Source organism: Mobula hypostoma, chromosome 17 (genome assembly GCF_963921235.1).
Source record: "Mobula hypostoma chromosome 17, sMobHyp1.1, whole genome shotgun sequence".
NCBI classification, from domain to species: Eukaryota; Metazoa; Chordata; class Chondrichthyes; order Myliobatiformes; family Myliobatidae; genus Mobula; species Mobula hypostoma.
Window position 1 is genome coordinate 53,025,343 of NC_086113.1, and position 13,836 is coordinate 53,039,178.

Below are 13,836 nucleotides of genomic sequence, written 5' to 3' on the forward strand. Positions count from 1 at the left end.
TGTGGTGTAGCATTAACAATATTTTTATTTCCGGTTGTTAATTGATTAACATCTCCAAGAAGGTAGTAAGGCTGAGTGTGGTGAATGAAATACACAATGACCAGGTTTTATTGGCCCAATGACTTTTAACAGACATACAAAAAGACTAGGCATGATTGCCCTAATAATCTTTAACCATGTAGCAAGAATGCGATTGATAAATGATATGTCTTGACAATGTCTAGTGCGTCAAATGTTTCTTTATTCTAGATGGATAAAGCAATATTTGATAAAGATCATTTACTTAGATGCTGTTTATTGTTATAGTTCTTTATTTCCAGATGGGTCAAGGAGCAGTAAATACAACTTCCAAAACCGGTCACTTAATGGAATGAAGTAGCCAAGTTCCAAAATGATTCCAACCTCCTTTAACTTAATGTTCTGGCTATAATTATCCATTTCAAATTAAATCAGTTAGTAACGTTTACAACACATTATTAATGTAAGAATGAAGCAAATACATTGTTAAATCAAAAACAAATTAATAAATAGCCATTGGTGTTTCTTTAAGTTTTCTTTTTAATTGAAAGAAAGCATGATAAATACTGAGCGGTTTAATATCAGTAACTGATACTTGATATCTTTGGGATTGAAACCAAATACACAGATTCAATATCCACTTAAATTAAACACTACTGCAGTTTCCATGGTGCTAATTCTAAAAAAAATGTAATCTTAAACTCAGGACTACTCTATTATTAATTAACAAGGGCATCAAACGATATTAGAAGCTGGCTTGCATTGTATGTGCAAATATCACTAAGGTTGTGTTGGTACCTACACCTAACTTCTCTTGAGAAAATAGTAGGCAGCAGTTCCATACATTTCTAGTGAAGATTCTCTCAAGCTGTTATTGGGAAGTGGGTTCTGGGACCTTGACCTGGTGATGATGAAGGCACATTAATATATTTTGAAATCTCTTGGTGATACAGGTCCTGAGTTTGGGAAGTAGTTCTGAAGTAACAACAGCACATTTGTAGTTGATATATGCTGTAGTCACCATGATTCAGTGGTGGAGGGGTGAATGGATTGCTTTGTCCTGGATGGTATTCAAAGCTTGTAGAAGCTGCACTCTTCCAGGCAGGTGAAGAGTTTTCCATCACACAGGAAAAAATTTTAAAACTAACATGAAAAATCTACAGCAAAATCTGTGAATGCTGTGTTATAGGGAAGCTTAAGCCTTTTTGACGTTTTGAGTGAAGGAAGAGTACTGAATATACTTTAAAAACTTATCATTTTACAGTATTTGGAAGTTAATAACCACACTGGTAGTAATAGAGAAATTTTGGAAAACTGCAAATGAGTTGCAAAGAGAAACCATCACCCAGAAATAATAGTTTTAAGACAAATTAAAGTCCAACGTGACTCTAGATTTCAAAATGAATTGATTGTTATCATATTTAATGGTAGTCCATGCACAATCACAGAATGCTTGAATGAAACTGAGCAAAGCCAGAGATCAACCAAGAATTGGAAAGGCCTTATTTTGTCCAGGTCAAAATCTGCGTAGAAAGAAAGGCATGCAAAATCTCTCAGCATATGGGCTCAGCGTCTCCCTACGTTCCCGATAGCTAATTACTTACATTTGAGATGTAGTTACTAGGTCACCTAGTGAATATCAGTTGGAACATTGTAAAGTCCCACTAGTCATAGAAATCATATTCAGATGATCTACCTTTAAGTGTTGATTAAGAAATGTGTATTGTTCAGGGCAACAAGCAGTTCTTCCATCATCTTCAAGATGGTGATGTGTGATCTCATCTGCCATCTTTGGTGCACTGCGGCACCACATTGTGCCCCTTGTTTTCTCAGCTGGAATTCTGACTACCATTTCTACACCCTACTTCAACTTAAAGTTAACAACTGCCAGCTCTATAATATTGCCAGTCTGCACCTCACTGTTTTCTATCAGCGCTTGAAATCTTTAGCCTATTTCTGATACTTCCAGGTTTCAATATTCTCCTGATCATCCTCCCTCTACCACACTCCAAAAAGGCAAGCACATCCAAATCTTTTCTGAACACACAAATTTTCATTTACCTATCCTGCATTCGTTGAGCCATATTGGTTTGCTGTCCAAAATGCCTGAAATTTATATTTCTCAACTTTTTCTAGTACAGTATTCAGTTGCCCGGCTATGGGACGGATGCCATTAAGATGGAAAGCAAGCAGACAAGATTCACAAGGATATTACGGGGACTGCAGTACTCAGTAGTCTGGGACAAATTTTCCCAGAGTGTAGGAAGCTGATTGGTGACCTTATGGAGAGTACAACAGCAGGAAATTTTTGGTACAACAATATAAGACATTGCTTAAGATACAACCAAAATACTATGTGTAATATTGCATGCCACATTCTATAATAGTCATAATTATACTGGAGAGGCTGCAGAGGAGATTTACTAGAATCAAAGTCAAAGAATCAGATTGACTGACATATGTCATGAAATTCACACAAAATGGTGGAGGAACTCAGCAGGCCAGGCAGCATCTATGGAAAAAAAGTAGTCGACGTTTCAGGCCGGAAAGTCGACTGTACTTTTTTGTATAGGTGCTGGCTGGCCTGCTGAGTTCCTCCACCATTCTGTGCGTGTTGCTCAGATTTCCAGCATCTGCAGGTTTTCTCTTGCTTATGTCATGAAATTTGTTGTTTTGTGGCAGCAGTACAGTGCAATATAAAACAGGCACTATACTGTATGTTACAGTCAGATAGGGCATCTTTGATGATAGATGCTGCCTTCTTGGGGCAGTGTCTCGTGTAAATACACTCAATGGTGGGGAGGAATGTGCCAATGAAATATTGGCCTGAGTCCACTGCTGTCTGTAGCTGTTCCTGAGCATTCGATTTGCCATACCAGACCATGATGCAACCATAAAGGACATTGGAAAAAAGGTAAGATTTTACAACAATCTATGATCTCTATTACTAGCACTACTTTAATTCCTTGAAGTTACTTATTCTATGAGAGGCCTCATATTCCATGGCAGTGGCCCAAGTAAGGTCAGTTGCTCTGAGCAATTTCAAAGCAGCCTTCAGCCCACTGCTCAGGACTTGCTTTATTATCAGAAGCCGGTAGTTTTCTCATGTCTTGTAGGCACTGTTCACATTTGCGGCTTCTTGCTTATCCATATCAGGTGCTCAAAAGTCCTAGAGAGAATATTTGGAAATAAACAGTGACGACAGAAATCAGGTATAATGCTTACGTTCTTGGTAAGGTTAACTTGGCCTCCATAAAAAAAACCTTGTAATTTCTAGGCTGCAAAGGGAAAGAGTTGTATGTACTAGAAATCTGGAATAAAAACAGAAAAGCCTGAAACATTTTGTAGGCCAGGCAGCCTCTGTGGAGAGCAGAATAGGGATAATATCTTAGGCTGATGACTAATATCAGAACTGGAAAATCTTTCTTATTTGTTCAGACCTTTTCCTGGTGTTAAGTCACTGACATGATAAGTTGATTCTGTTTTTCTCTCCTCAGATGCTGCCTGGCCTGCTAGGATTTTCTGCTTTTAGAACATATGGAATTTCAATTTACTATATTCATGTTTCGTATTTTAAACTGCCAATGACTTGTAATTTTCTCCACCCCTTATTTATTCTGTGTGTTTATTTTCATTTACCTTTATGGTACCATGAGATATTCTGCATTTTTGATTGCATTTTTACAATAAAAGCCAAATGCTTTATGGTGTGAAAAAGTACAAAGACGATGTAACAACAGAGCCACCTAGCTATCAGAGACAGTACCTCTGTCATCTTCTATATCTTACAAACTGATAACAAACATGGTACTGTTCACAGACAAAAAAGGCATAACTGCTTGTACAACAGATATTTCATTTGGTAAGGATATTAAAGGATATGAAGCAAACTAAGATAAATGACAATCTGAGTGAAATGCAGAACAGTATCTAATTGATACTTTTGTGACTATCTTAAAGGACGGGTTGATGCAACTGTTGAATTTGCAGGGAATGGGCATAAAATCTACGATATGATAAAAATAGCGAGCAATTATTAAGAAACAGAAACATAGAAAACCTACAGCACAATACAGGCCCTTTGGCCCACAAAGCTGTGCTGAACATATCCTTACCTTAGAACTGCCTAGGCTTTACCCATAGCCCTCTATTTTTCTAAGCTCCATGTATCCATCCAGGAGTCTCTTAAAAGACGCTATTGTTTCTGCCTCCACCACTGCAGGCCCAGTCCACTCACTCACCACTCTCAGCATAAAAAATTCACCCGAAATCTCTCTGTACCTACTTCCAAGCACCTTAAAACTATGCCTTCTCACGCTAGCCATTTCAGCCCTGGGAAAAGGTCTCTGACTATCCACACGATCAACGCCTTTCATCATCTCATACACCTCTATCAGGTCACCTCTCATCCTCCGTTACTCCAACGAGTTCACTCAACCTATTCTCATAGGGGATGCTCCCCAATCCAGGCAACATCCTTGTAAATCTCCTCTGCACCCTTTCTATGGTTTCCATGTCCTTCCTGTAGTGAGGTGACCAGAATTGAGCACAGTACTCCAAGTGGGGTCTGACCAGGCTCCTATATAGCTGTAACATTACATCTCAGCTCTTATACTCAATCCCACCATTGATGAAGGCCAATGCATCGTATGCCTTCTTAACCACAGAGTCAACCTGCGTAGCAGCTTTGAGTGTCCTATGGACTCGGACCCCAAGATCCCTCTAATCCTCCACACTGCAAAGACTCTTGCCATTAATACTATATTCTGCCATCATATTTGACCAACCAAAATGAATCACCTCATACTTATCTGTGTTGAACTCCATCTGCCACTTCTCATCCCAGTTTTGCATCCTATCGATGTCCCACTGTAACCTCTAACAGCCCTCCACACTATCCACAACACCCCCAACCTTTGTGTCATCAGCAAATTTATTAACCCTGGACTCCAACATTTTATAAGGAAGTAAGTTACTAAACTTATATAAAATACATTTCATGCTATTAAGAAAAACCAGGCAGGAAAAAGCAGGAGTACTGATCTTTGGTTCCCAGTTCTCTTTGGCCTTATGTGGTGCTAATAGTGGACTGTTTAAATAAAATAATTACATGTCCAGCCTAAGGACAACAATGGGAAAGTTAATCAGAGGTTAATCTGTAAACTGGAATGGGTACAGGAAAGGCTCACAAGGATGTTTCCGAACTGGATTTCTTGAGTTATAAAGAGAGGCTGTTTAACCTGGGATCCTTTTCTCTGAAAGGGGGCTGAGGGGTGACCTTAAGAGGTTTATAAAATAATGAGGGACATAGATATGGTTATGAGGGGGGGGTGCAGTGCTAAACCAGAGGACACTAAAGTGAGAGATAAAACTTTAAAAGAGGACTGAGGGGAAACTTGCACACAGAGGGAGGTGAGTAGATGGAACAAATTACTGGAGGAAGCTGCAGAGGTGGGTGCAGTTATGATGGTTAAACACCTTTTGGACAGTCACATGTATAGAAAAGCTTTAGAGGGATATAGGCCAAACACAGGTAAGTTTGGACTGGCAACAACATCTCCCCTACAATCTCCATCAGCACAGCTACATCATAAGGCTGTGTACTTAGCCTTCTGCTCTCCTCACTTTATACTTATGACTTTGAGGCTAAGTACAGCTCCAATACCATATCTACCATGATGGGGGAGTCTAGTACGAGAGGGCATGACTTAAGGATGGAAGGGCGCCCATTCAGAACAGAAATGCGAAGAAATTTTTTTTGTCAGAGGGTGGTGAATCTATGGAATTTGTTGGCACAGGCAGCAGTGGAGACCAAGTCATTGGGTGTATTTAAGGCAGAGATTGATAGGTATCTGAGTAGCCAGGGCATCAAAGGTTATGGTGAGAAGGCGGGAGAGTGGGACTAAATAGGAGAAAATGGATCAGCTCATGATAAAATGGCGGAGCAGACTCGATGGGCTGATTAGCCTACTTCTGCTCCTTTGTCTTATGGTCTTAAGTTTGATGATGACACCATTGTCATCGGTTGAATCAAAAGTGGTGACAAATCAGCATATGGGCAGGAGTTTGGAAATCTGGCTGAGCAGAGCCACAACAACAACCTCTCATTCAATGTCAGCAAGACCAAGGAACTGATTATTGACTTCAAGAGGAGGAAACCAGGGATCCATAAGCCAGTCCTCATTGGAGGATCAGAGCTGGAAAGGATCAGCAACTTTAAATTCCTCTGTGTTATTATTTCAGAAGGTCTGTCCTAGGTCCAGCATGTAAGTACCATTAGGAAGAAAGCACGGCAGTGCCTCTGCTTTCTTAGAGGTTTGTGAAGATTCAACATGTCATCTAAAACATTAACACTTCTATTTATGTGTGGTGGAAAGTCTATTGCCTGGAATGGAAACGCCAATGCCCATGAATGCGAAAACCTACAAAGCGTAATAGATACAGCCCAGTCCGTCCACATGTAAAGGCCTCCCCACCATTGAGCACATCTACGAGGAGCACTGTTACAGGAAAACAGCATGCATCATCAAGGACCCCTACAATCCAGGCCTTGCTCTTTTCTTGTTGCTACAAACAGGAAGGCGCTGGAGCGTCAGGACCCACACCAACAGGTTCAAGAACAGTTATTATCCATCAACCATCAGGCTCTCGAACCAGAAGGGATAACTTCACTTGCCCCATCACTGAACTGCTCACTTTCAACAATAATTCATCTCATGTTTTTGATATTTATTGTTTGTTTTATTTATTATTTCTCTTTCCTTTTGTATTTGCACAATTTGTTGTCTTTTGCACGTTAACTGTTTGTCCATCCTGCTGGATGTGGTCTTTCATTGATTCTATTGTGTTTCTTGTAATTACTGTGAATGGCCGCAAGAAAATGAATCTAGTGTTATACATGGTAACATATATGTACTGTACTTCGATATTAAGTTTACTTTGAACTGTTATTTTCATTAGAAATTAGTGCTTAATTAGCTAGGGCAAGTAACAATGGCAATACAGACAAAAAAAATATTGCACATACGATGAAACCTTGATAACTTAACGCTGTTGAGCTGCATTAGCACATTTTCTGCACCATTGGACCTACTAATGAAGTTGGAATAATATGCAACAAGACATCCAAAATCATGGGGTTGAGGAAAGCTAAATATTTTCCCAGCATTTTTGGCAATGCAAATGAGTACCCAGCACACTTTCATGTACTAATTTACCAATATCATAGAGAAAACCACAGAATAAATAGTGTAAAATAAACAACAGGCTGCAATTCGTTTGGCATTCCGCAGCTCAGAAAATGGTGCACTAGACCAGATTATTGGAATGTTGCTGTAATTTGTAGATGACCGAGTCTAGAGTTATACCGTATACTGTATCGGGGATTGATGGGTAAATTTTTTGTTTAGTGGATTGAGAGCTTTGTCCTGGATGGTATCGATAAAACTTTTTAAGATGAATAAAGAGTATTCCAACACCTCTGGATTAGACCTTGTTCATAGTGAAAAGGCTATGGAGTGTCAATATGTGAGCCACTTATAGCAGGATACCCAGCCTCTGACGCCATCTTATAGCCACAATATTTTATGTATTTGATTTCATTCAGTTAATTCTTTGAACAATTGTTCTCACCAGAAAACTGATGGTGGGAGTCATTGAATGGCAAAGAGGCAATGTTGGCGACGTATATGTACTTTGATAATAAATTTATCTTGAACTTTTACAACTTTGAACTTCAGACTTTATCTCATTGGAGAATAGTCCAACACATTCTTTCCTTATCATCATCAGCACTTGCCTAAATGTTGAGTAGATTTTGATGAATGCCAAGCTGGACTACTTCTTTTTCTGAGGAATTTCAAAAGGAATAAAAAAGTGTGCAACAGTGACCATTGCTACTTATGGTGGAAAGAAGGAATCGCTGAAACAACCCAAGACCCTACTCATTCTTCTTTTTCTCTGAGTTTTCTTTGTCACCTTGTCCTCTAGTTTTGGTCCTCCTAATTGTTTGGCAGGTCATTATAAAATTATCCTGAGATCAGGTTGGGGTTAAATCGGGGGACGCTGGGCGGTGTGGCTTGAACAGCCCACTCCACACTGTATCCCAATAAATACATAAAATGTGAAAACAGCAAAATATTCTCCTTGATACCAACTGGATACCTCTCCTTCTAAAGCCTCCTCACCTTACTTCACTTTTGACACTTGTAGGGATCATTGTTATTTTAAATATCACTTCTGAAGCTCACAGAACTTAGTCCATGATAACTCACAGCCACGACCACCATGCAGCAATGGCCATCTGATCTTTGGCCTTTGTTATCTATGTAAAAGCATGACACAATGAACATAAAAGCAAAATCATCATAGGTAATCTTTATTGACTCAGAATAATTCTTTTCACATTGGCTTTGTAGAATTTGGCAATTCTTAGTTTAAGACTGTGCAAGATCATATTAAAAAGGAACAGAAAAATCCATAGACACAAGCAAGCCATTTAGAAATTGATGAATGATTTGTGAAATTGATTCAGCTTGTGTTCGCAATTACTTCCTCGACTTGTCTTGTCAAATAATGGGCATCATCTAACTCTACTGCCTCCCCTCTCTGTGCAGAATTAACCTTGTTCTCCTGCTCATTTGATGCATCCACTTCATCATTGCTCTCTTCTCCCTTCAACACCTCCTGCATTTCCTGCTGAATTTCTTTCTGTGCAATAGTTACTTCCTCAACATTTTCCTCCATTTTTGCAGAGTCAGGTACTGTCGGCTTTCCAGTAGATTGGTCTTTGATTGTCAACACTGAAGAATTAAACTTATTCAATCTTTCCTTTAGCTTCACTTCTTTCATCTAAAACAAACACCACTTTTTATGTATTACTATTAACTTTGTTCATTGTTCATTCTTAGTTTCACTTGGACTCCTGAAAATACCATCAAAAGCACAATGTTTCAATTACTTGGCAGATTTCACAAAAAAACACTTCCAGGGGGAGACTTTGATCTAATTGGAGAACATAACACAATTACTTGTGCAAATTCCAAAAGAAACCATGATAAATACACACCCTAAATTTCATAAAAATATTTTTGGTAGAGCAAAATATCCACTGTTAGCACAACTTTAGGAACCTACCCATTCATTAAATTCCACAATTTAAAACCACATAATTTTGATTCTGCCTTTGGCATAGCATATAAAATGTGAATTTGTTATTCATTTAAGGTCAGGAACATTTAAATGACATTCCCCAAGGCAGAGAACTGACAGGGTAAACAGCATCTTTCTGTGTTGTATTATGCTACAGTTCTTTGCTTTTTAGGGAAGTTTCTTTGGTACAATATCGGTGGAATTCTTCTATCCTGTTTGTCCAGGGATTCAGTCAATCTTATGTCAAACCACAGCAGGAGACTGGAGAATCCCAAGCCATTGTCTATCTATCTAAAATGGCTGTTTTGTAGCAAATAGCTGAAATAGTCAACAGTGATGCAATGGATATGAACATATATGTGTGTGTGTGTGTGTGTGCGCGCGCCCTTAACTCCTGGTGGAGTCGTCGGGGCACCACCATGACAAGCTTTTGGTATGCTCATCGTATGGCGTGTCTTGGGCATCTGAAACCTGGCAGAGCCCATCCGTCTCCAGGTTTTTTTTATGAGGTTGAGTTATTAGCTCAACACTCAACCCAAGCACGGATGGAGAGTGTGCAAGGAAGCCAGCCGGATCTGAACTCAGGAGCTCTCGCCCTGAAGTCCAGCGCTGATGCCACTACGCCACCAGCCGGTGTGTGTGTGTGTGTGTGTGTGTGTGTGTGTGTGTGTGTGTGTGTGTATATGTGTGTGTGTATATATATATATATATATATCATTGAGTCATAGAGCAGTACAACTCAGGCCCTTTGGCCCAACTCATCCATGAATTCTTATTGCTGGCCTACAACAAAAAACAGTTGGACAGACATTTCTTTATCTGTGGGTGGAAATTGATATACTCAGTGACAATCTTTTGAATGTATTCCAATTTAGCAATCAATTAGCTGCAGTATTTAAATGGCCAATTTGTTGTTAAAGATTATTATAAATGCAAATGAATTGTTACCTTTTTTCTTTCATCTTCTGCCATCATTTTGTTTTCAATATCCTCTATTGTTACATTATCTTGTTTAATTGTTTCATTCCTTATCTTAGCGAGTCTGGACGGAAGCTTCTTTAGCACTCCCACAGTTGCCTTCACAACAAGCTAATGTGATAATAAGCAAAATTGTCAGCAGGGATGAATTTCAATAGCCTATAAATTATTCGAGAGAAATCAATGTGCTTAGAACATTATTAACCTACAATTCTGGAGCGAATATTGAAATCATGGAACAGCTCCTAATTAAAACTTTTTCCTTGTAAAGTATACAGTGAAATCAATATGAAAATACTAGTTTAGATAAGGGGTACAAACATTCTTAAGCATTTCTGTTATCGTTTGGGACAAATGGCCAAGTATTCTAGTGTTAGAGCATTGCCCAACTTTAAGTGAAATAACAGTCTGTCAGCTAATGAATTTCAGACCATTCCGTTAGGAATCAGCAGACATTGTGTATATGATAGGACATAAACCTGTGTTATGTTATTCCTCTCCGCAACTTGTGGCATATCGGGTGGCAACCTTGCTGCTTCCTTAGCATTCTGTCTGTTTTTTACAAGGCTGAGTTGCTAACTCGATGCTCAACCCAGTATGGATGGAAAGCATGCAAGGAGCTGGCTAGATTCAAACCCAGGACCACTCACCTTGAAACACAGGCAAAATGCTGAAGGAACTCAGCAGGCCAGGCAGCGTCTATGGAGAAAAGTACAGTTGACGTTTCGGGCCGAAACCCTTCGGCAGGACTGGGAAAAAAAAGCTGAGGAACAGATTGGAATGGTGGGGGGAAGGGAGAGAGAAACGCCAAGCAATAGGTGAAAGCTGGAGGGGGAGGGATGAAGCAAAGAGGTGAAAGAGACAGAAGGCCATGGAAGAAAGAAGAAAAGGGAAGGGAGGAGCACCAGAGGGAGGCAATGGGCAGACAAGGAGATAACATGAGAGAGGGACAAAGGGATGGGAAATGGTGAAGGTGGGGTGGGTGGAGGCACTACTGGAAATTTGAGAAATTGATGTTCATGCCATCAGGTTCCTCCAACCTAAGTGTGGCCTTATCCTGACAGTGGAGGTCATGGATGGTCATATCGGAATGGGAAGTGGAATTAAAATGGATGGTCACTGGGAGATCCTGCTTGTTCTGGCAGACAGAGTGTAGATGCTTAGCGAAGTGGTCTCCCAATCCACATCGGGTCTCACTGATATACAAGAAGCCACACCGGGAGCACCGAACACAGTATATGACCCCAACAGACTCACAGGTTAAATGTTGCCTCACCTGTTTGGGGCCCTGAATGGTAGTGAGGGAGGAGGTGTAGGGGCAGGTGTAGCGCTTGTTCTTCTTGCAAGGATAAGTGGCAGGAGGGAGATCAGTGGGGAGGGATGAAAGGACAAGGAAGTTGCACAGGGTGTGATCTTTGCAGAAAGCAGAAAGTGGGGTGGGGGAAAGATGTGTTTGGTGATGGAATCGAGTTGGAGGTGACGGAAGTTTTGGAGAATTATGTGCTGGATGCGGAGGCTGGTGGAGTGGTAAGTGAGGATAAGAGGAACCCTATCCCTGGTAGCGTGGCAGGAGGATGGGGTAAGGACAGACGATATGTCCATCCATGGCCTCCTCTGCTGTCAGGATAAGGCCACACTTAGGCTGGAGGAACAACACCTTATATTCTGTTTCGGTAGTCTCCACCCTGATGGCATGAACTTCGATTCGCAAACTTCCAGTAATGCCTCCACCCCCCTTCACCATTTCCTATCCTCTTGTCCCTCTTTCATGTTATTTCCATGCCCGCCCATCACCTCCATCTAGTACTCCTCCCACCCTCCCACCCCCTTTGTTCTTTATTCCATGGCCATCTGTCTCTTTCACCAATCAACTTCCCAGCTCTTTACTTCATCCTTCCTCCTGCAAGTCTCACCTATCGCCTGGCGATTCTCTCTCTCCTCCCCCTACCTTTCAAATCTACTCCTCAGCTTTTTCTCCCCAGTCCTGCTGAAGGGTTTCAGTCCTAAATGTCGACTATACTCTTTAACATAGATGCTGCCTGGCCTGCTGAGTTCCTCCAGCATTTTGTGTGTGCTGCTCAAATTTCCAGCATCTGCAGACTTTCTCTTGTTTGTGATCCACTCAACTTGAAGTCTGGTGCTGATGCCATTACACCACCGGTCAGCATAAACCTATCGTAAATCACAATGTGTAGAGGCTTGAAGTACTAAAAACTAAGGTGGTGGAACTGGTGGATATTTATATCAAATGAAAATCAGAAAGGAAGGAAATTGTCAGAAATGTTATAAGTCCAGGGGACAGATGGGTGTGCAACATATAGTCTTCCCATCAGATAGAGTAGGGAAATTAAAAACTGGCGTAAGTCTTATGTTTCCTGTATATCTGCAAAAAAAAATGGCAAGGTACAATATGAATTACTGTGTTTAGGCTTCCTCAGAGCAATTAAAGAACAAGTCAACCCAAAGACAGTCCAGAAACTGCCAATTCAGTAAAGGAATTAGGACAGGGTGATCCTTGAACAGTTAGGAAACATTTGTGAGACCGAAAATGAAAAAAAAAATTTAGTGGGCAACTTCAAACGCCAAAACTCTAAGCATTTTTGAATGTGAGTTAATATATCAACATTTTGCCACAGAGACCAAGAGAGGAAACATTCACTTGGATAGGAAATGGAAAAGTGTTCAGGGATTGGTCATGTGTAACACAATCAGGGAACCCCAGAAATACTCAAAATCAAAATTTTGGTATGTAACTTTAAAAAGCTAAGCTCAAAGTATGATGGGGGATGGGGGGGGAGACAACCAATCAAGATCACGTTATTACAATTGCTTTTCTCTTGCTCCATATTATACATTATAAAAAATTTTGCATTAATATGATTTAACACTGACACATAAAATAATAAAAACTTCCATGATTCCACATGCAGTAGATAGAAATTAACGTGTACCACCAGAGGACTGTCAGCTTCCTGCCATTCTTCATTCTGACTCTGATTTAAGATCCCTTGGACTAAAAGTTCTTGTAGGATTTCAGCAGATCTTGGTCTCTCCCTGATTTCATTTATTGGTCCATTCTTCTTCAGCAAGCTGCTTGCAGTAAGTGCTAAATCTGGTAAAGAAACAAGGAAATAAGTACAATTAGTGCTCAACTGAGTTAATATTGGCAGGTGGAGTGTAACACACGTTATTCATTTGCATGTACCAGTATATTTGGAATGGCAATTGAAACTGGATTATAGCTGCATAAATTTGCTGAAGGCACAGGTTGTGTAAGATCAATGGTAAAGGTTTCTGCAGTTGATGACCCACATTTCATTTCCTGGGTGATCAGTGGAACATGTCTACATGAATTCACTGGATACTGTCTGCAATCATTAGACATTATGAAACATTTCATTGACTCAGACACTGTAAATATTATGTAACAAGTTTTAGTTTAGTTATTTCACTGGATACTTACTAAAGCCATTCTTTCTCCTTGCAAAATATGATGGAAGGTGGTGCTCTGTTGTGTGAAAGTGCTTGAAATTGTTTAGGTGAATCTGCCTTGGACAAATGATCTAAATTGTGATACTTATCAAATTAAACTAAACTTGCTTGTTCTGAACACTTCAGAAACTGTACACATATCCAATGAGTTAATTCTAAACAGGTGAGATTCTTGATGACAAAATACAAGAGATTGTT

The 13,836-nt window shown here is 40.0% G+C and overlaps 1 protein-coding gene across 4 annotated transcripts in view; it reads right to left on the minus strand.

The window, feature by feature from the left end:
* Positions 1–2,643: 2,643 nt before the first annotated feature.
* The window catches only part of LOC134358033 (stathmin domain-containing protein 1-like), a 49,240-nt gene continuing 38,047 nt past the window's right edge, over positions 2,644–13,836 (minus strand). For 2 of the 4 annotated variants that reach the window (XM_063069907.1, XM_063069904.1), the window contains exons 3-5: positions 13,098–13,258; positions 10,117–10,257; positions 8,390–8,868 (exon numbers count right to left, since the gene is read on the minus strand). In XM_063069907.1, coding sequence (XP_062925977.1) covers positions 8,548–8,868; positions 10,117–10,257; positions 13,098–13,258 — 623 coding nt within the window. In that variant the 3' untranslated portion in view covers positions 8,390–8,547. Of the gene's footprint in view, positions 3,188–8,389; positions 8,869–10,116; positions 10,258–13,097; positions 13,259–13,836 lie in introns of those variants that run through there. The other 2 variants (XM_063069908.1, XM_063069906.1) reach the window with 2 other exon arrangements.